The sequence below is a fragment of the Danio rerio genome, chromosome 10 (assembly GCF_052040795.2).
Source record: "Danio rerio strain M-AB ecotype USA chromosome 10, GRCz13ab, whole genome shotgun sequence".
In the NCBI taxonomy this organism is placed as follows: domain Eukaryota; kingdom Metazoa; phylum Chordata; class Actinopteri; order Cypriniformes; family Danionidae; genus Danio; species Danio rerio.
In genome coordinates, this window is record NC_141030.1 from 42,913,110 (window position 1) to 42,940,326 (window position 27,217).

The 27,217-nt window shown below is 37.1% G+C and overlaps 1 protein-coding gene and 1 long non-coding RNA gene across 5 annotated transcripts in view; one reads left to right on the top strand and one right to left on the bottom strand.

The window, feature by feature from the left end:
* mipepb (mitochondrial intermediate peptidase b) overlaps positions 1 to 27,217 on the top strand; it is a 31,834-nt gene that overhangs the window by 3,785 nt on the left and 832 nt on the right. The window contains exons 2-17 of one of the 4 annotated variants that reach the window (XR_015501525.1): positions 1,019 to 1,192; positions 3,228 to 3,316; positions 3,404 to 3,490; positions 7,453 to 7,516; positions 7,595 to 7,777; positions 10,551 to 10,707; positions 12,980 to 13,028; positions 14,037 to 14,094; positions 14,173 to 14,225; positions 15,179 to 15,332; positions 16,780 to 16,857; positions 19,414 to 19,618; positions 20,391 to 20,500; positions 21,444 to 24,536; positions 24,684 to 24,800; positions 24,903 to 25,024. Coding sequence is in view for 3 of the 4 variants with exons in the window: in XM_087271376.1 (XP_087127502.1) it covers positions 1,019 to 1,192; positions 3,228 to 3,316; positions 3,404 to 3,490; positions 7,453 to 7,516; positions 7,595 to 7,777; positions 10,551 to 10,707; positions 12,980 to 13,028; positions 14,037 to 14,094; positions 14,173 to 14,225; positions 15,179 to 15,332; positions 16,780 to 16,857; positions 19,414 to 19,618; positions 20,391 to 20,500; positions 21,444 to 21,518; positions 24,684 to 24,800; positions 24,903 to 25,024 (1,775 nt within the window). In the remaining variant the exon portion in view is untranslated. The remainder of the gene's footprint in view (positions 1 to 1,018; positions 1,193 to 3,227; positions 3,317 to 3,403; positions 3,491 to 7,452; positions 7,517 to 7,594; positions 7,778 to 10,550; positions 10,708 to 12,979; positions 13,029 to 14,036; positions 14,095 to 14,172; positions 14,226 to 15,178; positions 15,333 to 16,779; positions 16,858 to 19,413; positions 19,619 to 20,390; positions 20,501 to 21,443; positions 24,537 to 24,683; positions 24,801 to 24,902; positions 25,025 to 27,217) is intronic. The other 3 variants (XM_087271376.1, XM_087271377.1, XM_087271378.1) reach the window with 3 other exon arrangements.
* LOC147835151 (uncharacterized) lies at positions 24,578 to 26,972 on the bottom strand. Its single transcript, XR_015501661.1, has 2 exons — positions 26,881 to 26,972; positions 24,578 to 25,123 (listed from the first exon to the last, which is right to left on the bottom strand). It is a non-coding gene; the product is annotated as an uncharacterized LOC147835151 (long non-coding RNA).

Genomic DNA, 27,217 nt, shown 5'->3' on the forward strand with positions numbered 1-27,217 from the left:
GAGGCAAAAAAATAAATAAATAAATAAATAAATACTGTAGCAAAAACGCAGTTTGGTATAAAATACAGTGGAAAATTTAAATTTATATAATTTTTATGTTGTTCAAAAGGAAAATTAACAAAAATGAACAACTTAATAAATGCACATCGCACAACACCAAAACTTAGAATAAAAAAAGAAGGCAGCAAACAAATTAACAGCCTAATTATGATTGAATTGTTTAAAACAACTATATTTACGACAAAATGTGGAACAAATAATTTAAAGAACACTAATACAAATCAAAAATATTAGAGCAAAGCCACAAACTGCCTTTAAGACGACGGATGAGTCTTGACCTGAAACAACAAATTAAAAACATCAGACTAATTTTTCTAACAGAATAAAAAACAACTTCTGCATTATATAAAAATGAAAAAATAAAAATAATATGTATTTATTTATTTGTATAGCCTACCCGATATAAAAATAAAATACCCGTTTTTTTATATATATATATATAGCCTAACGGATAGCAAACAGAAACACTACAAAAAGGAAATTAAGCATTCTTACCTAAGCTTTCAATTCGATTTTATTTTTTTCATATTATGTGAGAGGAACACCAGCTTGTCCACATTGCTGGGAAGAAGGGAGCTTCTCGACGTGTTCACAATGAAGCCGGCCTTTGAAAAGATGCGCTCTGATGGAGTGGATGTGGAAGGGATACAGTGGAGGCGTTTAGGCGTTAGGCGTTGATCTCTCGTTGCTGATGTCATACACTGACTGCGCAGCCCTTGATTGCGTAATTTCACGTGATTTTTTTTTTTTGCAACTAACCGACTAATGAAAATGTATTCGACCAAGCCCTCTTCATATCGACTAAAGTTTAGTCGACTATTTGGGGGCAGCCCTAATTGCACTCATGACAAATTTGGATTAATTTTTAGATTTATTATTAATGACAGTCTTATCTGACTTACTAAACCAACTTCCTATACTAAACTGACTTACCAAACAAACTGACCTGTTTTCCTAGGGTCTGTTTGGCGTGTCGGAGCTCAGCGCTCCTGCCGGTTTTCAGGTGGCTCAACATCAGGCGCTACGAGAAGCAGAGTTTCTGGTCCACAGAGTGTGTTCTCATCCTCCCGGCGCCGGCACTGTGGACACTTTCGACCAGCTCTCTGACAGCTTATGCAGAGTAGCAGACCTGGTAACCTTTATTTAGTTGCTGCATAATGGAATGGAATTTCTGCACCTAAAAAATGACTTTTGTTGCTTGTTTAAAGATGAGTTGATTTAAAATGAGTTGAACCAACACATTTCTTAAAGGGCCATGAAACCCCCTCGTTTCAGCAGGGTGTTTTCACACCTCTACTTTGGAAAAAGTCAGAAAAGTGGGCGTGTCCAGCTTTGTTTAGGGGGGAGTGTCGGAGGAAGAAAAGAGGTATGGTGTGGGAGTGTCTATTTGGGCGCGCTGACTTTCAGAGTCAAAACACACACACACACACACACCCACACACACACACACACACACACACACACACACACACACACACACACACACACACACAGGGGACAAAGTGACTATGTTTACATGGACATCTGTAGTCGAATTATTTGCCAAATTATTAAATGGTGGACTTTAACTGCAGTTTGGCTCTTTCATGCAGGGAATTCATTCATGTCCCTCGCAACAAACGAGATATTTGATTCGAGGATCTGCTCTAAGCGTGTATTTTTCATGCAATGTTTGATACCGCACGGCGAATGAGAGAAAAAAACTCAGCATTTCCCGGAAACTTAGATGCACTCGGAAGGTGGCGTCAGAAACCCGCGTGTGTTATTCCGGTCACTAAATGCGGTAAAAACCCTACACGAGGTTATAGTTTGGTTGCAGTGCTAACCTGTTTACACTCTGTGCACTAGTTAACTTAGTTCGATACGAACAAACTGAATAAACAAAGAGCACTGGTCGCTCACTTACCAAATCTGTAGAGACAGAACAATCCACAGCAACTAGAGCCGCGTCTTTATTAAGAGGATACTAAAGCGAATCCGGATCTCAGCATTTGTAGATGAGAACAGCTCTCAGGTAAACAATAATCCTCCTTAGACACGCAAGTTATCGTTGTCGAGCGTCGCGTACACTGTTAATCCACACGTGACTCCAGATAAGCTCTCACAGAGAGAAAATGAAAACAAAACTTAACTGCAGCAAACTATAAAAGCAACACTTCACGCTTGTTTTGCCAACACAACGTGGCGTCTCTGTCGTCTAAACACTGTGACAGTAATGAATATTAATGAAGTTGCACAATAGAGCGCGCTGATTGGTTTGAACCAAGCCTTACTCATGCATTAATGCAACACACTGTAAGACGTAATAAGACACACTCTGGCACAGACGCCCAGTCTGCTCGCTGTAATACACGCTATTATGTCATGACCGTGACGCAGCTTCAAAAATTTGTTTCAAACCGGAAATGCGAATTTGCTTAAAATAACACAAAAACAACCAATTTACACTTTTTAGTGAAATATAGGTGTCCTAATAGTGTTTATAGCAGTGTGGGACATGTATACGACTGTCTACAGCTCAAAAAATGTGTTTTGGTGTTTCGTGACCCTTTAAGTTTTTTTTTTTGGGACAAAAAATTTAGTATTTTATGTTCAATCAACTAAAATTTGTAAAAGCAATTACGTTAACTTAATCGATTTGTGTTGGGACTAGATGAAGGAATTGTGTGAAACCCAGCATTTAATTTTTTTAAATAATTTTTTGTGTGAAATAATATGGTAAACGCGTGTACTGAGGCACAATAACTACTGAGAGACTTAGCTCCTGTCTGGGCTTTCACTGCCTTTCTACACCTCCCTTTTATTTCACTTTATTACACATAACTTAATTTGTAAACTAATTAGATTTGTTTTCATGCATATAGTAAATGGACTTCTTTGGTTGTTACCAACATCTGGGGAAAATGTCAAGCCAACAGCACCTTTAGAAATAGGTTCTCTGAGGAAAAATGGTGAGGTGTTCAATACTTGATTCCCCCACTGTGCAGTGTAAGTAAATTCTAGAGGGACTGCTCAACATAACATCTGTCTCTTTTCTATTAGTGCATTGAAATTCAGCTTTTAAGTCATGGAAAGTCAGGGAATTAAGCATTTTGGCTTAGAGCGGGAACCTGTAATGTAATCTGTGGTTTCTATTAGTGGTTTTATTAATTAGTCTTCTGTTGCAGGCAGATTTCATCAAAGTGGCTCATCCGGACGCTGCTTATCGGGAGGCAGCAGAGAAAACTTGCATTGATATCGGAACTGTTGTGGAAAAGTATGAATCTGTTTGTATGCTTATGCTGGATTTACTGTTAGTTATCCATATTTGTAGTTTATTTTTATTTGTGTGTGTGTGTTACAGGCTTAACACAAATGTCGATTTGTGTCAGAGTCTGAAGAATCTGCTGGAAAATGAGGCTGTTTTGGACACGTTGAACCCGGACACAAGGCAGGTGGATTTCCTAATCCTACTTAATATGTGAAGGTAGACAGGATAAAATGCATTTCTTAAGCAGCAATATGACTTTTGACTCCTTAACTGTTTGAAAAAAAATCTCACCAAGGGTAGATTTATTTGATTTAAAATGCGGTAAAATAATAATTAATTTATTAAAGGTAATTTATTGTTGTGGTGAGACAGAATTTTCAGCATTTTCAGCTCCAGTGTCAAGATTAAATAAGATATTTACAATTTTAATGTTCAACTATTCATTAATTTTCCTTCGGCTTAGTCTCTTTATTCATCAGGGGTCACCACAGCGGAATGAGCCGCCAATTATTCTGGCATATGTTTTACACAGCGGATGCCCTTCCAGCTGCAACCCTCTACTGGGAAACACCCATACGCTCACATGCACACTCAAACGCCCAATTTAGGTTATTCAATTCCCCTGTCGCACATGTCTTGGGACTTTGAGGAAACTGGAGCACCCTGGAGGAAACCCACGCCAACACGGGAAGAACATGTAAGCTCCACACATAAATGCCAACCGCCCTAGGCAAGACTCGAACCAGCAACCTTCTTGCTGTGAGGCGGCAGTGCTAACCATTGAGTATCTGATCTTGAGTCTTTCAGTAAATGACAAAACGATCAAACCGAGTAACCCCATTAACCCTGAAAATCAGCGTTATTCCTCCAAAAATTATTGTTTACCTGTAAAGTTAAAAGGGCGCCGCGGTTATTATTGCTGTTGCCTCACAGCAAGATGGTCGCTGGTTTGAGCCCCGACTGGGTCAGTTGGCATTTCAGTGTGGAGTTTGCATGTTCTCCCCATGTTGGCGTGGGTTTCTTCCAGATGCTCCGGTTTCCCCCACAAGTCCAAAGACATGCGGAACTGGTGAAGTGTGTAAGCTAAATTGTCTGTAGTGTATGAGTGTGAATGAGAGGGTATGGGTGTTTCCAAGTGATGGGTTGCAGCTGCGTAACATATGCTGGAATAGTTGGCAGTTTATTCCGCTGTGGCGACCCCTGGAAAATGAAATAATGAATGAACAATGCCAATGTTTGGACTTAACAATAGTTTTTGGTGAAACAACACTGGTTTTCAGGGTTAATAAGTTGGCGGTTCATTCCGCTGTGGCGACCACTGATCAATAAAGGGACTGAGCGAAAAGAAAATGAATGATTGAATGTAAAATTAAAACATTGAGATTGAGCTGTCTAAAAATTCATATATGGAACAATGAAAATCATCATTCTTCCTGCTCTAAACAACATTATCTGCAGATTTAAACATGTTTTTACAAGTTTAAAGTGAAAACCATGTAATCTGAGAAAGTTTAAAATGCCATTCTGCATAGCAGGAATCAGCTTTTAAGGCTCTGAACAGCTTTTTTAAGCCAAAAATAAAAAGTGATACAAACTGCTTAAAACAAAGAAAGTCATCAATCTTTCTGCTCTAAACAACATTATACAGTTTTAATCACGTCTGAAAACATGCATTTTTTGTTATTTTATGCATTATGAATTAGGTGGAAATGTAATAAAACAAAAGTGTGTGAACAAGCCTATTAAATCCAGATAAACTGAAGTCTCTTAATCCTTGAAATTTTGAAAACTCAATTAAATTATATATATATATATATATATATATATATATATATATATATATATATATATATATATATATATATATATATATATATATACATACACACACACACATACATACATATACATACATACATGTGTGTATATATATATATATATATATATATATATATATATATATATATATATATATATATATATATATATATATATATCTGTCATGAACACTCTCTGGATTATGGTAGTATGGTAATGAATATTCATATGGCGATGTTTATGTATTTGGTCTTGGCGGTACAGATCTGCTATGCTGCTGCTGCTTTGATTATTATGGCAGAGCAAGTACCGAGACCTGCTACTGCCAGTATGTACACAAACATGCCATCTGAGAATATAACACACTACTGCTGCAGACATAATATGTAACCCTCGTAGCAGATCTAAACACAGGTGGAGCTGGGGTGGAGGGTCTCTGAAAACGTAGATTTTCATATATACAGTGGAAGTCAGATTTATTATCCCTCCTCTTTATTTTTCCCCCAATTTTTGTTTAACAGTGAGCAGATTTGTTCTAACACATTTCTAAACATAATAGTTTTAATAACTCATTTCTAATAACTGATTTATTTTATGTTTGCCACGAAGACACATAATATTTGACAAGATATTTTTCAGGACACTTCTATACAGCTTAAAGTGACATTTAAAGGCTTAACTAGGTTAGTTATGTTAGCAAGGCAGGTTAAGGTAATTTGGCAAGTTTTTGTCTAACGATGGTTTGTTCTGTAGACTATCCAAAACAAATTTAGCTTAAAGGGGTTAAAAATATTGACCTTAAAATGTTTTTTTTTATTTATTAAAAACTGCTTTTATTCTTGCCGAAATAAAACAAACCTTACTTTCTCCAGAAAAAAAAATATTATCAGACATGCTGTGAAAATTTAAAACATCGGTTAAACATCATTTAGAAAATATTTTTAAAAAATTAAATAAATAAAAAAAAAAATAATAAAAAAAAAATCGAAGGGGGGCTAATAATTCTGCCCTCAACTGTATATGAAATAAATCATCAGAGAAATAATCAAAGGTGAATAATTCAGAAGTAAACCCCTTTTTTTTTTTACAAGATTTTGGTGTTCTTCTGACATTTAATAGGATTTTCTCAAGTGTCCAGTGGGAAATTATTTAATTGATCCCCAATGTTTAATAGACAAAGAGTGTGGCGACTTCCAACTGATATAAATTTGTTTCCATATATACAGTTGAAGTCGAAACTATTCACCTTCCTGTGAATTTTTGTTTCTTTTTTCAAATATTTCCCAAATGATGTTGAGCAGAGCAAGACATTCTACACAGTATTTTCACATAATATATACAAGGGGGTTAATAATTCTGACTGAATTCTGTAGATGTGTTTTTCGGCTAAAACTTGTCACAATTGACAAGTTTGATGCATGCACTACCTGACAAAAGTCTTGTCGTCTATCCAAGTTTTAGGATCAACAAATAATAACTTGACTTCTAGTTGATCATTTGGTATCAGAAGTGGCTTATATGAAAGGCAAAAGCCTCTAAATTACACTTATTCTACCAAAATAAAATATGATCATGCCTTATTTTGAATTATTTAATTAGGACAGTAAGTTCTGACTTTGCTTCACATCACTTAATGTAAATAATGTCCAGTATAGAATATAAAGTCATGCTGCAGTGGAAGCAGAATGAATATTGTGTCCATACATCTCTGCAATGACTCAAATAGCTTATTAATAAAGTCATCTGGAATGGCAAAGAAAGAGTACATCTTCAGCATCTCCTCCATCTCACCTCAGACATGCTAAATAATCTTCATGTCTGGTGACTGGGCTGGCCAATCCTGGAGCAACTTGAACTTCTTTGCTTTCAGGAACTTTGATGTAGAGGCTGAAGTATGAGAAGGAGCGCTATCCTGTTGGAGAATTTGCCATCTCCTGTGGTTTGAAATGTAATGGGCAGCACAAATGTCTTGATCCCTCAGGCTGTTGATGTTGCCATCCACTCTGCAGATCTCTTGCACACCCCCAAACTGAATGTAACCCCAAACAATGATTTTTCCTTAACCAAACTTGACTGATTTCTGTGAGAATCTTGGGTTTATGCGGGTCCCAGTAGGTCTTCTGCAGTATTTGTGATGATTGGGATGCAGTTCAACAGATGATTCATCAGAAAAATCCACCTTCTGCCACTTTTTTTTTAATGATCAACTAAAAGTCCAATTATTATTTGTTGCTCTTACAACTGGGATCACGGCAAGACTTGTGGTACTTGTAGTGTAGTTGCTTTATAAATGTACTAACTTCCTTCATATGGTGCTGTTTTAGAAGAGTGGCGGAGCTCTTCATGTTTGATTTTGAGATTAGTGGAATACATCTGGATGAAACAAAGGTAAGAGTGCTCCCAATATACAAGCCTGATTTTATTAGACCACACTGATTTCCTGTCTTTCTTCTTGAATGATCTCAGAGGAGCAAGGCTGTCGCTCTTAATGTGAAGCTGCTGGATCTTTATCAAGAGTTTCTGAGTGGCTCTCAGCTCCCAAACACGGTCGAGAAGCGATTTCTACCAGAACACATTCGCCATTTCTTCTCCATTGACGGAAACCTCATTCAGATCGGCGGGTTGCACGCTGACTCTCCTAATGAACTGGTGCGTGCATTTAAATGATTATGATTACTTATTTACTGTTAACATATTTTGTTGTTCATTGCATGAGCTTGAAAGTGCATAAAAAAATCCAACCCAGGGTCAAGAATAAATAGAGGATTTGATTTCTAGTGCAATTTTTCACCTTTCAACATATCACAGCACTTGTATATACACTCATCGGCCACTTTATTAGGTACACCTAACTAGTACCAGGTAGGAGATGAATTGCGCTTTATGACATGGCATCTTATCCAGCTGGAAGTAGCCATCAGAAGATGGGTACACTGTGGTCATAAAGGGATGGACGTGATCAGCAACAATACTCAGGTAGGCTGTGGCACGATGCTCAATTGGTACTAATGGGCCCAAAGTGTGCCAAGAAAATACAAGTAGATATCACTGCAGCCCGGAGACCTGCAAGTGGGAGGAATTACACCGCAAGTAGGTTGGGTGACCTCCAAGTGGGAGGGACTCAAACCGCAAGTAGGTTGGGTTTATCAGGTTACTGTGAGGTTGGGTTTAGGGTTGGATTTAGGTGTAGACGTTAATAAAACACAACAGGTTACTGTGAGGTTGGGTTTAGGGTTAGGGTTACCGTACGTTCACACCGAAAGCGGCGAGAGCGTCAAAGTAGCCGGAAGTCATTCATTTTCAATGAGAGCCGGCGGCAATAAACAGCGAGGAGTAGCGCGGCACGTCTTCCCTGGCGTGAGCGTCGAGGAGAGTTGAAATGAAGTCAACTTTATGGTAATGAGCTATGACGCGGTTCAGCAGCAAGCAGTCAGAATGAAGTCGCCCACCGCTTGATAGCAGTTAAGAGAACACAGACCTGTGAACTTTGGTTCCGACCACAGTTGTTCCCAAGGGTCGCCGGATTTCCAATTATTTACAATGTTTTCCTACAGGAACATACATTAAATAAGTTACTGGCGAGTTACTGATGTTCATTAATGTTATATAAATTTATCTTTAAAAAGCGGGAATCTCATGCGATGTGAAAGTACAAAACAGTACTGCTGCTTCAGGATATTTCTGACATATGGACACATGTTGGATAAATAGAAAAAAGCCACACCACATGCAACTTGATCTTCCATTGTTGTATGAATTTGATAAGAAGTGCGCAACATTTTCACGCTAGAAACATGTCTTATGCATGAATGTAACTGATATGCTGCAACGGCTCCTTTAAATACGAGATCAATGTAGCGAGTTTTGACGACCTTGGACGCTCTCGCCGCTTTCGGTGTGAACGTACGGTTATTTGTACAAATTTACAAAGCACAATATTCAAGTCTAAATACAACTAAATAAGGTTTGCCCTGCCCACTTGGAGCTCCAAGACCCACCCACTTGGAGCTGGCTCCGGCCTCCGTTTATACCCTTCTCAGAAAATATCCCTCGCACTATTACACCACCAACAGCAACCTGAACTGATGATACAAGGCAGGATAGATCCATGCTTTCCTGTTGTTGACTGCAAATTCTGACCCGACCATCTGAATATCACAACAGAAATCAAGACTCATCAGACCATGCAACGTTTTTCCAATCTTCTATTGTCCAGTTTTGGTGAGCCTGTGTGAATTGTAGCCTCAGTTTCCTGTTCTTAGCTGAGAGGAGTGGCACATGGTGTGGTCTTCAGCTGCTGTAGCCCATCCGTCTCAAGGTTGGTCGTGTTGTGCGATCAGAGATGCTCTTCTGCAGACCTCGGTTGTAACGAGTGACTATTTGAGTTACTGTTGCCTTTCTATTAGCTGGAACCAGTCTGGCCATTCTCCTCTGACCTCTGGCATCAACAAGGCATTTGCGCCCACAGAACTGCCGCTCACTGGATATTTTCCCTTTTTCAGACCATTCTCTATAAACCCTAGAGATGGTTGTGCGTGAAAATCCCAGTAGATCAGCAGTTTCTGAAATACTCAGACTAGCTCGTCTGGCACCAACAACCATGCCACGTTCAAAGTCACTTAAATCCCCTGCAGCAGATCATCTTGACCATGTCTACATGCCTAAATGCAGTGAGTTTCTGCCATGCGATTGGCTGATTAGAAATTTGCGTGAACGAGCAGTAGGACAGGTGTACCTAATAAAGTGGCCGGTGAGTGTATATGCATGTTCAAATTTTATTTTGATGGATTTAGTTTTAATGTACAGGAGTTGCATAGCTCATATAATCCTGACTAATGCCTTTTTGAAGACCCAGAGCAATGTTTTGCTCCATTCCCCTTTTATATTAGACTGTGATCTGCTTGTTTTGTATGTAGAAAACTCTTATGAAAGGGATAGTTCACCTAAAATGGATATTGTGCCTTAATTTGACCATACACTTGATCAAAATCAGTTTGAGTTTGTTTTGTTTAACACAAAAAAAGATATAGAACAACTGAAAGGTACAATTATGCCAGAAACTTGTCTCTTTAAGTAAATTTTGTTAATTTAGGGAGGAAAATTGAGAAATTGTATTACATGGTAATGTAGAAAAAGCAATTCTTCTGTTTATTTGTTTATATTTGTAATCATTTTAAAATAAAAAGCAGACGATGCTGACATGGTATTAAACATACTAAATTACAAATAAAATACAATACTTTATTGTGCATAAGCTTTATATATTTTGCTCTCATAGTTTACATTATTGTGTCAGTTTTGTTCACTTTGTTCTTTTTTGACCCTGGTCATGTTTCTTTGGTCTGCCGTGCTATTGGCTGCTTTAGCAAAGTATGCTTCCTTCTGCATGTTCCATAAGTGTCTGTTTTCTTCCCTCTGGTAGGTGCGGGAAGCTGCGTATAAAATCTTTCTCTTCCCCAACACTAGTCTCTTGCTTTCTCTGGATGAGCTTTTGGCTTGTAGACATGAGCTGGCTACATTAGTGGGCTATGAGTCCTATGCACACAGGGCTTTGAAAGGGACCATGGCCAAAACTCCAGGTAAAAATGACTTTTAAAAGGTTAGTTCACTACAAAAAAATTAAAATGTACTCATCATTTACTCTCCCTCAAGTAGTTCCATATCATTAAGGGTTTTCTTCTTCTGTTGAACACGAAAGAAGTTATTTTTAAAAATGTTCAAAACCTGTAACTATTGACTTTCATAGTGGGAAAAAGAAATACAATGGAAGTCAATTACTGTGTCACAACCCGCATACTATCCATCTTCAATAGTATCAGAAAATACGATTTTATGTCCCAAAATGTGTGTTAAAATGAGGATTCCAGAGTTGGATGGTCTATTATTTCCGGTAGAAATTCAGAAATACAAATCTGATTAAAAAATGTAAACAAACTACAAACATGGCTGATGCACGAGATCGACCTTTAAGTGAAGAGGCTTAGATCAGGGATGCCCTAAGTTTTTCATATAAAGGGCCTAAAAACTAAATATCATTGATCGCCATGGCTAGTGGCCTGAAGATAAATATACCAAACTATTTTACATTAAAGTTGTCATGGGTAATTTCCTAATCTTTTCCTAATATTTATAAATAAATAGAGAACATTACTTTGTCTCGTAGTAACTAATGCAGTATAACTTTGTGAATAACATATTACAAGGGCGGCACAGTGGCGCAGTGAGTAGTGTCACTGGTTCGAGCCTCACCTGGTCGGTTGGCATTTCTGTGGAGTTTGCATGTTCTCACCATGTTCTCGTGGGTTCCATATGGGTGCTTCAGTTTCCCCCACAAGTCCAAAGACATGCTGTATAGGTGAACTGGGTAAGCTAAATTTTCCCTAGTGTGTGAATGAGAGTGTACAGATGTTTCCCAGTGATGGGTTGCAGCTGGAAGGGCATCCGTGATTAATAAAAGGACTAAGCTGAAAAGAAAATGAATGAATGAACTTTTTACAATAAAAACAAATCACATTTATAACTGTAGTTCAGTGCTGGATAGGCTAGTCAAGCAGAATCTGCTTTTGCCTTGATTCGCTCACCAGTCTCTGCATTGTCCTCTAACGGTCTGATTAACTAATCTGATTAATTTACACCATTTAAATTGATACATTTAATTTCAGTTAGCTTTATTTGGAGCTTAATAAAACAAACAAATAAAAGGTTAATCAACTTTTCAAATGACAATTTCTAAACCAGCACCCATCATTCTCAGATAGGATGGTGGGCCAAATCAAAGGTTACCATGGGCCAACTTAGTTTGGTCATCTCTGGCTTAGATAAAGATGTTTCAATGACAAAAAAATAAAATAAATAAATAAATAATTATAATATATACAGTTGAAGTCAGAATTATTAGACCCCCTGTTTATTTTTTCCCCCAATTTCTGTTTAACAGAGAGACGATTTTTTTAACACATTTTAATAATAGTTTTATATAACTTAATAGTTTGAAGTTAATAATTTTAATAACTCATTTCTAATAACTGATTCATTTTATATTTGCCATGATGACTGTACATAATATTTTATTATATTTTAATAATATTTTTTATACAGCTTAAAGTGACATTTAAAGGCTTAACTGGTTTAATTATGTTAACTAGGCAGGTTATGGTAATTAGGCAAGTTATTGTATAATGATGGTTTGTTCTGTAGTCAGTTGAAACATTAAATATCTTAAAGGGGCTAATAATTTTGACCTCAAAATGGTGTTTAAATTTTTTTAAACTGCTTTTATTCTAGCTGAAATTATACAAATAAGACTTTATCTAAAAGAAAAAATATTATCAGACATGCTGTGAAAATGTCTTTGCTCTACTAAACATAATTTGGGAAATATGTAAAAAAAAGAAAGAAAAAAAATATCAAAGGATGGCTTATAATTCTGACTTCAACTGTATATGTATTCATTCATTTTCTTTTCGGCTTAGTCCCTTTATTATTCTGGGTTGTCACAGAGGAATGAACCGCCAACATATCCAGCACATGTTTTATGCAGCGGATGCCCTTCTAGCTGCAACCCATCTCTGGGAAACATACATACACACTCATACATAACGGACAATTTAGCTTATCCAATTCACCTGTACTGCATGTCTTTGGACTGTGGGGGAAACCGTAGCACCCAGAGGAAACCCACGTGAACACAGGGAGAACATGCAAACTCCACACAGAAACGCCAACTGACTCAGCCGAAGCTTGAATCAGCGACCTTATAGCTGTGAGAATTTTGATCTTTCTTCCAATAGCGGTTTCCTTATTAAAGGAATTTAAAAGCTGTATTTGTAAGCAAGTTTGTTTGCTTTACAGAAACGGTGATGAAATTTTTGAAGCTGCTAACAGAAAAACTATCTGACAGGTATGTTTTGCAGTCACTACCTACTATTTTATAATCATAATCGTTGATATACACCACCTGACAAAATTCCTGTTGCCGATCCCAGCTGTAAGAGCAACAATAACTTCACTTCTAGTTGATCATTTGGAAAAGTGGCAGAAGCTACAGTTTTCAGATGAATAATCTGCTGAACTGCATCCAATCATCACAAATACTGAAGTAGACCTACTGGAACCTGCATGGAGCCAAGATTCTAACAGAAATCATTCAAGTTTGGTGAAGGAAAAATCATGGTTTGGGGTTACATTCAGTATGGGGGTGTGCGAGAGATCTGCAGAGTGGATGGCAACATCAACAGCCTGAGGGATCAAGACACTTGTGCTGCCCATTACATTACAAACCACAGGAGAGGGCAAATTCTTCAGCAGGATAGCGCTCCTTATCATACTTCAGCCTCCACATCAAAGCTCCTGAAAGCAAAGAAGGTCAAGGTGCTCCAGGATTGGCCAGCCCAATCCCCAGATGTAAACATTAGTAAGCATGTCTGGGGTAGGATGATAGAGGAGGCATTGAAGATTAATCCAAAGAATCTTAATCTCTGGGAGTCCTGCAGGAACGTTTTCTTTGCCATTCCAGATGACTTTATTAATAAGTGATTTGAGTCATTGCAGAGATGTATGGATGCAGTCCTCCAAGCTCATGGAAGTCATACAAAATATTCATTCTGTCTCCACTGCAGCATGACTTTATATTCTATACTGGACATTATTTCTGTTAAGTGACAAGACTTTTGTCTAAACAAAGTCAGAACTTACTGTCCTAATGAAATAATTCAAAATAAAACATGATCATATTTTATTTAGGTAGAATAAGTGTAATCTAGAGGCCTTTTCCTTTCATATAAGCCACTTCTGATACCAAATAATCAACTAGAAGTCAAGCTATTATTTGTTGATCCTAAAACTAGGATATGCGACAAGACCTTTGTCAGGTACTGTACTGTAAATATTATTCTTTGTCATAACACAGAACATCGAAGGATTTCAAAATGATGAAAGAAATGAAGAAGACACACTCAACAAATCCTGTAAATGTTGCATTTTTTCATTTGCTTTACAAATTTAAACATGATTTCCTAATTTATTAGTTTTTTTTCACTTGTCAGGAAGTGATGCCGTGGGATCATGCTTACCTCAGCAGTGTCATACGAACAGAAAAGTAAGATATTTTAACACACGCACCTCTTGAAATATGCCACCTCCATCTTTTTTTAAATAATTTTCTTTTAAACTTTTTGGCTTAGTCGCCAAAGCGGAATGAACCGCCAACTATTCCGGCATATGTTTTATGCAGCGGATGCCCTTCGAGCAGCAACCTAATACTGGAAAACCAAACACTCTCACATTCTCTCTCACACACACACACGCTTTTTTTTTTGTGAAAAGTGGGGACATTATATAGGTTTCCATTGATTTTATGCAGCCCAAACCGTATATTATATTGCCCTCACCCCACCCCACTCCTAAACCCAACCATCACAGGAGACTGTGTGCATCTTTACTCTCTGATTAAACTCATTCTGTAGGATTTATAAGCATTTTGAGAAATGAGGACATCACCAATGTCCTCATATTTCACCTCCTTTTTGTAATACCTGTGTCATACCCATGTCATTATACAGATTTGTGTCCTGATATGTCACAAAAACACGTATACACACACACACACACACACACAACGGCTAATTTTGTTTACCAAATTCATAGTACATGTCTTTGGACTGGGGTTAAACCGAAGCACTCAGAGGAAACCCACACCAACATGGGGAGAACATGCAAACTCCACACAGAATTGCCAACTGGCCCAGCCGGGACTCGAACCAGCGACTTACTTGCTGTGAAGTGACAGTGCTAACCACTGAGCCACCTCAGTAAAAAGTTTTCAATCGATTGAATTAAGATGGGACATTATTTCAGCCATAGTCCCTAATATGTCTGAAAATTTTTAATAATTCAGAATGTTGAGATGCGGAGATGCATGCAAATCAATCCGTATTTAATGAAATGTTGCATATTAAATATTTGGGTATTGTTATACAAGAAATGTTTGAATTTCTCAAAATATGCCGCCTCCATCTTTTTTATTTCTCAAACACGCTCATGTGCTTGTAGGTTTGAAATTGATCCCAGCGTCTACAGCCCATATTTCTCTCTGGGTGCCTGTATGGAGGGACTAAGCAATCTCTTTACGAAGCTCCTGGGTGTTTCTTTCCAAACGGAGGTGCCGAAGATGGGTGAAGTGTGGAGCGAAGATGTTCGAAAGCTGGTGAGCTTCCCTTATTGGGGTACTTTAAAGTGAACCGTGAACAGTTTTTGTTTCTGTATTGTGATGCAGGTCCTAGAGAAACCGAATATTAAATTAGAAAACAGTGGGCGTGGCTTGTTTTTTCTACTGCGAGCTGATTGGATGTAGTAAAGTAGGCATTTCATTCACAAAGTTGGGGAAAATTAGTACAGCCTAACAGACTCCCCCTCCTCACCATTTCTGTTTGTTGTCAAAACTGACATCTGGAGTGGCGTTGATAAGTATGTTAGCCCCGCCCAATATCGCAGACTGACGTAGGCTGCATCCGAAACCGCCTACTACTCAGTAAGTACTGCATTTGAATTTAAACGTACTACTCGGCCGTTAGAAAAGTACGCTCTATACAGTATGAATGTGAAAAGTATGAATGGAATTCGGATGTACTACATCCGTCTTTTTGTCATGGTCACGTGGCCTACCTGCGTCGGTTGCGTCGCTTTACTCCCATTCATGAATTCGCTCGTGGGGCATCATGGGATAGCGCAGCATGCTTGGGATGCGCACTCCAGAATCTCGCCGGAAGTAGTAAGTCATCTGGGTGTTTCTCGCATACTGACTTTCGAATTCTATGAATTCAGACATACTACTCGGCTCGCATACTGATTTTAGCATACTGTATAGTTTGGAAGTGTGCGGTTTGGGACGCAGCCGTAATCTGAGAAATTTTCTAAAAATAATCAGGAAGTTTTTTCTTAATGACATGCACAGATGAATTGTTCAACACAAAACTGGCAATGTGAGCTAACAAAATCATATGATTAGTTTTGATTTCATGTGTACTTTAAAGGGATAGTTCATCCAAAAATGAAAACTTCTGTTATCATTTACTCACTCTTCACTGGTTTCAAACCCATTTTAGTTTCTTTCTTTTGTTAAACACAAAAGACATTTTGAAAAATGTCGGAAACCTGTAACCATTGAGTTCTATATTTGTTTGGTCACTTTATTTTGATGGTCCGTTTGTTAAATTTAAGTTACATTGCATCTACATGCCAACTAATTCTCATTAGATTATAAGTAGACTGTTACTGTAGGTTGGGGTTAGGGTTAGTGTAAGTGAAGGAGCAGTGTTAGCAGATTTTAAACAGTAATAATACTCACATGGACTATCAAAAAAAAAGTTACCATTTGTTTTTCCTATTATGCAAGTCAATGGTGACAGGTTTTCAGCTTTCCTCAAAATATCTCCTTTTGTGTTGAACAAAAGAAAGGGACTCATTCAGATTTGGAAACAGATTTGGGGATGAGCAAACTGAGTAAATTTTCATTTTTTTTGAGTCAACTGTTCTTTTAAATTGTATTCGTTTAAATTGTGAAAGCTTTTATCCTACATATTAGATTATTTGCAGATGTATAAAGGCATCAATGGGGATTTTTTTACTGTTTTTTTTTTTTGTGCTGCAAACAGGCCGTGGTTCATGAAACAGAAGGACTGCTGGGATACATCTATTGTGATTTCTTCCGTAGACCTGATAAACCTCACCAGGTAAATCTGGCTTCAAATTGGGTCGTAATGAGTTTTTTTTTTAACTATTATTGTGCAATAAAATTAGCTTTATTTATTCTTGTGAATTAAAAAGTCATGTTTAATACATTTTTTCTGAGCATTAAAATAAATCACTATCATCACATTTTATAGGTTTTGTATTTTAAAAATAGTTTTATACCTAGAAAAATAAAAACGGATGACAAATTAAAAATCTTTAATTAGGGTCCTACAGCAGCCCCCCTGACATAGTAAATTGTCCTTATTTTTGTACGTTGCCACAAACTCTCCAACCACTATTTGTCAGCAAAATTTTTTAACTATTAACTTTGAATTGATTGTATTTTAAAGTTTTACATCAATTTGTTACATTAATTGAGGATAGACCCTAATTAAAGGAAGATAATTTTCAAGGTTTAGATCTACACTCTCAGAAATAAAGGTACAGGAGTTGTTCCTGGGGCAGTAGCTTTTTAAAAGTTAGATATTTGTACCCAAATAGCAAATAGCAAGCTAAGACTGCATCACTCAGCAATGTAATGTCAGACACAATGCACTCAAATGGAGCTAGTGATGTCACGGTGACGGACGGGTTAGGGGTGGGGTTAGGTGAGCCCATTAAAAAGCATTGGATCCAGCAAAGATTGAACTGCACCAGGTCTGCAGCTAGACGCCTCTCCAATGGTACCTCAAAGGTGCATATTAGTACCCAAATGTTCCTAAAAAGTACCTTTGAGATACCAATATGGACCCTTCAGGTACAAATATGCACCTTTTGAAAAGGTACTGCCCGAGAGACAGCTCCTGTACCTTTATTTCTGAGAGTTTAGAAATGCATACAAATTAGTGCATATTAATTTACATTTACATTGATGAATATTCTATGACATTATGCCTCGTTTGCACATTAAAACAGCATTTAGAAAACTTTTTTTGTTTTTTTTACCCTTTTCACCCAGTGTCTGACCATAAAGCCAAAAAAACCAGGGCATCTAAATAAAAAATAATTTAAAAAATGCTAAATTATTTATTGACTTTTACTCTAAAATAGACAATTTGGTAACACTTTAGTTTCATGGTCCATTTGAGTATTAGTAGACTGCTTAATATCTGTTGATACAGACATTCAACAGACATTTAACTGACTATAAGAAACTTTGCAAGTACATGTAAATTTACACTAACCCCAACCCCAACATAACAGTCTACTTATAATCTAACAAGAATTAGTTGGCATGTAAATGCAATGTAACTTAAATTCAACAAACAGACCATTAAAATAAAGTGACCGAAAATTGTACAATTCATGGAAGACTATAATACTATTTTAGCATTGGAAATACTACTGTGACTATCAAGCTCTCACACACTGTTGAATAAACCAATTCAAAACATAAAAAAAGACAAATGAAGGGCAGCTGTACCACAAACCTATAATATTTGGTGTAATTCTATTTAAACACTGTATACAAAATAAACGGTTTACATTTTATTGGAGGCACCAAAATAAACATGTTAAAAATGAATCAAGAGTTTATTTGCAATAACTCTATTATTAGTACTTTTTAGATATCATGTTTTATGTTGTGTATGGAAGAGTATAATTATTTAAAAAACACAAGATTTAAGGAAATGACCAGACAAAAGATTTTTTGTAATTTTTAGAAATTTTGTTTTTTAAATTGTTTAAAAAAATGTCAACAAATTTTCACATTGATATAATTCTGATTTCTGAAAGTGGTTTGTTTATTAATAAAGAGTTTATTTGCAAAACCAGATAATTTATTATTAGTAAATGTCATATACCATGTGTTTTGTTGTGTATTGAAGAGTATAGATGGAAAAAACAGGATTTATGGAAATGATTACTAAAAGTTCAGTAATTTTTACAGAAATTATGTTTTCAAATTGACAGTTTCCACATTTGCTAAAATGTAGATTTCTAAAAAATACAAAAAAAAATGGAGGTTATATAAAAAATTGAAATCAAAATGATTAGCTGTAATTTTTTTCCCTCTTTTTTTAAAATATTTCACAAATTATGTTTACCAGAGCAAGGAATATTTCATAGCATTTCCTATAATGTTTTTTTTTCTTCTGGTGAAAGTCTTTTGTTTTTTTTTCAGCCAGAATAAAAGCAGTTTTGCATTTTTTTAAAAACATTTTTAAGGTCAATATTTTTAGCCCCCTTAAGCAATATTTTTTATTGTCTACAGAACAAACCATTGTTATTCAATGACTTCCCGAATTACCCTATCTAGCCTAATTAACGTAGTTAAGCCTTTAAATGTCACTGTAAGCTATATAGACGTGTCTTGAAAAATATTTAATCAAATATTTGTTACTGTCATGGCAAAGATAACAATAGTTTTAATGACTCATTTCCAACAACTGATTTCTGATTAAAAATTTATATTCTCTCCATTAAACATAAATGGCGGACAAATATTGAGGAGGGCTAACAGTTCTGACTTCAATTGTACAAATATATTTTTGTAAATGAACTCTTCAAATAAATTGCTTCGTCAGTGGTTCTGAAAATACTGTCTATGGCAGGACTGTCACTTCACCATCCGTGGCGGGCGTCTGAGGGAGGATGGAGTTTACCAGCTGCCTGTTGTGGTGCTGATGTTAAGTTTACCTCCACCCAGCAGCAGAAGCCCATGTCTGCTAACACCCTCTATGATGGAGAACCTTTTCCATGAGATGGGACACGCCATGCACTCTATGCTCGGCAGAACACGCTATCAACATGTCACAGGTCAGAGTCCATTACATCAGTGGTTTTCAACCTTTTTTTTTGATTGAGACCCCCTTTTCCCCAGGAAAATATTGTAAGGCCCCCTCAACATTTAATAATATTATGGCTCATATAAGTTTGCAGTATGGATGAAAAAATGTTATTTTGAAACCATGTTTTTTCTTGTTTTTTTTTAACTATGTCTATATACGTACTATATATAAGTTTATGCACAAATAGCCTAATGTAAATTATAAAAGCAAAACATCAGTAGGCCATTTGTAACTAAAAAACGTAAGCTTTTGGTCTTTAAATTGGCTCTATATTAGGTGCCATTTAGTTAAGAATTCTTTTAGTTTCTTGTCAGTAGCGGTGACATCCCTCATCTCATTTTGGGTGTGTGTCAATTCTTTTGCCTTACACTCAAAAAAATGCTCTGGGGTTGTCGCTGTATTGGGGATGAGTCGTCTGCAAATGTCTTATTAATTTGGGCGGCCTCATGCATTCGTTAAAAGGACTTTGGCTCAGATAATGCACTGTGACTGGGTCACGAACTTGGATAGGGGACAAGACTTTTGTCAGGTAGTGTAGTTACAGCCCTTAGTTAAACCTATAACCTAGTTAAAACAATTGTTCTTAAAAACAATGCAAATGATAACCTTGTTAACACTGAAATTATTTGCCATTAATCTAAAAAAATCTCAAGCGTTTCTGAAAATATCTTCAAATGCTGTAGTACTATGCAAACACCTAGCATTTTTGATGTGAGCATATTATATCTGTGTTTCTGAAGGAACCAGGTGTGCCACAGACTTTGCTGAAGTCCCTTCTGTGTTGATGGAGTATTTCGCTTCAGATTATCGGGTTGTGAGCCAGTTTGCTCGACATTATCAGACTGGAGAGGTGGGTTTTTGCACTTATCTGCTTTGGAGATCAACATCCATGACTTTAAATTAAAAAATGAAAACATGTTGCTTTAAATGCATAGATCACACACAAAATGGACTGACCTTCAGGCCATCTAAAATATAAGTGACATTTTTTTGTAGAACAATAAATGAAAGTCAAAAAAACATATACAGGTAAGACAATATTGATAACCTTTGGCTTCTAATGATACGTGGTCCAAATGATATTTAACGTTCAGCTGAAGAAAAAACATCTTGGATGGCATAAGGGAGAGTAAATTAAAGGAACACTCCACTTTTTGCAGGAAAGTAGGCTTATTTTACAGCTCTCATACTATTTTTGTATCCATTCAGCTGATCTCTGGGAGACTTTTAGCTTAGCATAGATCATTATATCAGATTAGACCATTAGCATTAAAAAAAAATGTTGATAATTTTCCTATTTAAAGGTTGACTGTTCTGTAGTTACATTGTGTACTGAGTCTGACAACATGAAACGTTGCAATTTTCTTGGTCGATATGGCTAAGAACTACACTCTCATTCTGGTGTAATGATATTACACAGCGCTGTTACCTAGCTATCTAGCTGGGGACTATTTTCAGGCTCTGCGTTTTATTATGGTGCATATCAGAAAATAGCAACTTTTCAATTTTTCTTTGCTCTTAGTACACACTGTAATTACACAAGTATCAAGCTCTAATTGTCATTTTTGAGCGAGATGCTAATGGTCTAATCTGATTCAATGATCTATGCTAAGCTAGGATAAAAGTCCTTCCGCCAGACGCAGAGATTCGCTGAATGGGTTAAAAAATGGTAAAACTCAACTGTTTAACTCTAGGGGAGTAGCAAAATGACACTATTTCCCCCCAAAAAAGTGAAGTGTTTATTTTAATTTTTGGTCATATCATCTGTCTAACATGCGTGTTGTTCCTTCCAGCCCCTTCCTGAAAGCCTTGTGTCCCGTTTGTGTGAATCTAAGAGAGTTTGCGGTGCTGCTGACACTCAGCTACAGGTATTGCAGACTGAAATCTGTGATGGAGAATTATTTAATGTGCTGGCCTGAATCATTCAGTCAAGTCAAAGCATTAATGATCAGTTTATCTGGACTTAAGCTATAGTTGGGACGCTCTGAATTTCAGTAGTGTAAAAAAAAATAAAAAATATCCAGCCATGTATTGAATCTAAAGAAAATCTAAAAGTATGCATAATTGATATATCAGGAGTCTCACATTGAGCAAAAATATGCAATTTGGTTCTGCTGTTATTTATGTGGACAAAACGTAAGATAATATTCTATAAAATAATGAGATTTGTGTTATAGTGTTATGACAGGGTGTGCTGACAATCGAGATCGTTCCAAATGCAGCTTTATTATAAAATGGGATGGTCGTACGGAAAGGTTAAACAGGAGCACCGAAAACATGAAAAATCCAAGAGAAATCCAAATAACAGCCGATAGTCAGGGCAGGCAGAGAACAGTCGAAAACAGGGTAAATAGTCCAGGGAACAAAACACAGACAGGCAAACTGCATAATAAAACGTAACAAGACTCAGCAAAGAGTGTGTGAAACCGGAGTGTATATATAGTGCATGTAATCATTGAGAATGACTGTCTGTGTGTGTGTGCAAGCGCAATCAGAGGGAATTAGAAACTGGTGTGCAAGATATGCATGATGTTATTTGTAGTCTAGTTCAGTGACAGATCTATAGTTCTCCAGTGATCTGCAAGTATTAGATTGCTGGGGATCAAGACAAACTGTATAAAAGACTACTTGACTAGAGATGCGGCGATCAGACACCCGAATCCGCGGCTTCATACTTATCATCCACCTGCCGGCACACATATTTATTATCATATATATCTAGCCGAACCCGACCCGCACCCGATCCTCACTTTAATAATTTAATTCTTTGTTTTAGGCATGATGAGAGGTCACTGTGGATATTAACAGCAGATTCAGTGAGCTAATCTGCGCATCTCTGATAGTAAAATAATAGCCTACGTTAATCGTAAACGTTTTCAAATAAATATTTATTTATAAAAACAAATAAGTTTGTCTTTAGACGATGTTTTCTTCATTTTCAAATAAAAAAATAAGACATTTTAGCTTTTACTGATACAGGAACAAGATCACGAAAAGGGTGCCAGTTCGGCCTAAACGGCAGCGGTTATGTTTACTTGGCCTTTTTTCGCACTGTGCTAAAACAGAACAGCATCTATTGTGCCTGGATTCGGGCGACTCCTCCTCGCCTTCAAAACGCAGCCAGCTGCACTGAATGAGCATTCGTTCACACCGCTTGTTGTAGGCATTAACAAGATTCTCCTCGCAAGGCGCTGCATTCATGGATATAAGCGTTCTTGTTTCTCCCAGAAGATTTTCCTCTGATGACTCCTCTAACTGAAACTTTGAACAGTAGGCTACTCTTGCACTTCATCCAATATTTTGGGCGTGTTATCTTCCCATATTGCAAAGCTCACTCTCTGCTTTTTCGTTGGTCCACTGCTATGTCCCGCTACATCCACCCGCAACCGATACGCAATTAATCATAATGTATTCTACCCGACCCGCGGATTATCCACAGCGCCCACGGATATAACCACCATCCGGGCATCACTATACTTCAGGGTTGGGCAATGTCGACCAATTTGGCATCGTACAATGTCTAATATGAAACATTACGATGGATGATAGCATTGTCGTCATAGGCGACGGTGAATTAATTATGAATAATTAATGAATTAATAAAGAATTCATTATTTGTAGCCTACCGTTTTAATTACCTGACCCGCATGGCTTTGTTTCACCCATAAACAAATCATAAATTAATAAAGATAAGCGACATACATAAATACCACCTGTCAATCACTTTTTCCACGGGACTCGTGAATAGGCAGAGTGATCCGTGTCGTTATAATGGGGTCAACAAACTTGGTTGCTAAAAAAGTTGCACAACCAACAGGAACCAGCCAACAGTATCTGAGGTTTTTGCTAAAATAACTAAGTACAAGCGTACAAGTACATCTGTGTCTGTGCGGTCACGTGATGTGCATTTTCAGCGGTAGTGTTGAAGGAGGGCTGCTTAGAAATGCTAAACGCCTGAGTGAATGTGGATCGTTTTCGTTTTAAAATGCAATTTTAAAAACTAAAAACCTATTAGTGTAAACAGGGCCTGAGTGTGTAATTTTCGCGAGCGGATTTGTAACAGGGGCGGGGCGGAGGATTTCGATGCTAGCTTAGCATCGTAATGTGTCTGTCATCCATCGGCGATGAATGATGGCATCATCTATCAGCCCAACCCTACTATACTTGACAAAAAATGCTTACAAGTATCAGTTTTCAACCTATATTTCTTAATAATATTTAGTAAGATGATACTTAAATGTCTGTTTTCATAATCAAAGTGTCTATTTTGAGGGCTAAACTTAAAATAGCATATAAAAATGCTGATAATTGAGTAATGTACACATTCCTTAAAATCTGATGATCATATTTGAGACATTTTAACTTGACTTTTTACATAAATGTATTATATGTATTGTAAGCCTGCATCTGCCCTGTAAGTGTTCATCCTGAAATTACACTAAGAATACATTAAAGTGATTTTTTTTTCTTTATTAAAAACGATGCTACACAGTGAACCCAAAGTTTTTTTACAGTTAAAAAATAAGCCTACAAAATAAGCCTTTTACCTGCTAAATAAAGAATCGGTGGACAGCTCGGTGGCGCAGTGGGTAGCAAAATCGCCTCACGGCAAGAAGGTCACTGTTTCGAGCCCTAGCTTGGTCAGTTGGTGTGGGTTTTTCTCCAGGTGCTCTGGTTTTCCCCACAAGTCCAAAGACATATAGGTGAACTGGGTAGGCTAAATTGTCCGTACTGTATGTGTGTAAATGAGTGTGTATGGGTGTTTCCCATTGATGGATTGCAGCTGGAAGGGCATCCGCTGTGCAAAACATATGGTGGACAAGTTGGCGGTTCATTCTGATTTGGCGATCCCAGATTAAGCCGAAAAGAAAATGAATGAACAATCGGTAAATGACAGAATGTATGTAATAGATATGTGCACCAGTTTGTTTTTATTTCATCTTTTCAACCTTAGAAATGGCACATATTTCACATTATACAGTAGGCTTTATCAGGCGAAAGCTCTACTACTTGCGTAAATCCTCTCTTTCCAGATTTTCTATGCAGCTTTGGATCAGGTTTATCATGGAAAACCCCAATACAGATCAACCACTGACATCCTCAGAGAATTGCAGGAGAAGTTTTACGGGTTACCATACGTTTATAACACTGTAAGTTGCCAATTCTGTGTCTATTTATTTTAATAAGTTATGTTTTGATCTGTTATCCTGAAAACAAAATCCTCACCTTAACTTCTCCTTAACATAACACAGGCCTGGCAGCTGCGATTCAGTCACCTGGTTGGTTATGGTGCTAAATATTACTCCTACCTCATGTCTAGAGCGGTTGCGTCGATGGTGTGGAGACAGTGTTTTCTCCAGGATCCCTTCAGCAGGTCAGACTGTGCTCTTCATTGAATTTAAGGTCGCCATGATATGCAAGCTAAAATAGTCCTTTTCTCCCGTTTCATGGCGTACGTCCACATGAAATGGTCCTGTAATTATAGAAAATGTAGAATGGTGAATGATTTTGTTGTTTGGGAACTGGATATGGATTGTTGAGATCGGCATGAAAAGAAGGAAAATTGTCAAATTCAGAGCAATAACGAGACACTCCCTGATAGCCCCGCCCTAAAGGAAGTCCATGTGACCAGGAAGTGAAAAAAGTCATTTCAAGGTGGAGGGGGGGAGGTTATGGGATTTGAATAAAGTTCCCATGAAACTAAAATATGTAATTTTAGATGTTTTAGTCTGTTAGTTTTATGATATTGATAAGCTAGCTAGTGTGCTCCAAAACAGCGACCAATATAAACATTGAAAGCCTGTCATTTGTTACTGCCGCCTAAATGAATCAATAATTGTTTATTTTTTTACTTAAACTTTGTTTTTTTGATAAACATGGTTATCAACAATGGTAATAGACAGAATTTCTCAACATTGACGTGGTTAAATGTGAATAGCATGGTTGATAAGAATATGAAACAAAAATAAAAAATGACAAATTATATATGTACACAAACAAACACACATATATGAATATATACATATATGCATACAGAAACCTGTAAATAAGTATAAGGGGAAAAAACTATATACATTATGTCAGAAGTACATAATAGAAAAGTGTCTACTAAAATTATTGTCAAACATCAAACAGAAAGAAAAGATAGTTTGTTGTCACCTGTCCGCTTGTTAAGTGGTGACGTGTTTGTGACGCATGTATACTGTTTCCGGGTCCAAGCCGCCATTCATTTTAGTGGAGAAATCATTCGTTTAAGATCACATTTTATTCCTATCACACATTAAAGTTAATTTTACATAAAGTCATCGTGTACACAACAAACTCTGGGCTTGCTGCATAAGAAATACCAAAAAAATTAACAATTTATAAAAAAATGTATCACTTTCTGGCCATCTTATATTAGTCATGGACAGATATATTAGTCATGGACAGATATATTGCGATCGTGATTTTCGAAAGTATTAAATTGCTTTGTAAGCGTTTATTATTACCATTTCATGGGTCTCCCCATTCAGCTGAAAAGAGCACTTGGACCCGGAAGCCGCTTCGCGTGACGTCACACTTTAACAAGCGGATAACAGCTGCGTCCCAAATGGCACACTATACACTATGCACTCTTGCACTATGTACTTATGCACTTACACACTCAACAGGATAGTATATGTATGTATGTAGTGTCGTCCCAAATGGCACACTAATGTTTTTTTACTAAGCGGAAATTCAAACCGTTTCCCTGATGATGTTTGACGGTTGCCAAATCAGTGAAATAAACGACCGAATTATCAGATAATACCTGCCGTGGGTATTGCCGCATTCACCATCGGAAGGCGCTAAAATCACTCTCGTAGGAGAATTTTGCTTTCACCATCCAAAATAAATAAAGTTATTCAACATGTGCGTCTGACAGCTCCGCCCCTTCCGCTACGTAAGCAAACCTGCGGTCGTTGAGTGCGTGAAGTGTCCATCATTACACACTTCATTTTAGCGGCTGAATGAGTGCATCATCCGGGTAATTAAAGTGCACTTATTATTTTTAGAGTTTTCAGTGTGAACGCACTACTTAAACTATTTATACTACAAAATGGCGTAGAATAGTGCATAAGTATGCGATTTGGGACGCAGCTGTTTTACTCGGTCACAACAAGATGGCGCTAAAACCTATATTTTACAGTCTATGGCTAAAACCAGTAAAAAACGCAAAGCTGTGATAAGTAAAACAAGCATACTTACAAACGTATTATTCATTCACAAGAAGACGATGCCAAACAGTCCAAATCCCCAACGTGACAGACAAACAGATACAAGCAAGTCAAATTGAACATATTCACTGACGGCCAAGGTGAGAATCAAAGTTCCCGGATGATTCTGACCAATCACAAACGAGTAGACAGCCTATAAACCACGCCCAAAACCCCAAACAGACGTAATCTGTTTAATTCAACTTTTTACATGAACCTCATTTCATTTATTGGAAAGCTTTTTTATACACAAATGCAAATATACTCAATGTAAGCCAATGTTTTTACTTTTTTAAACAAGAATTGGAACTGTATTTAAAAACCATCAC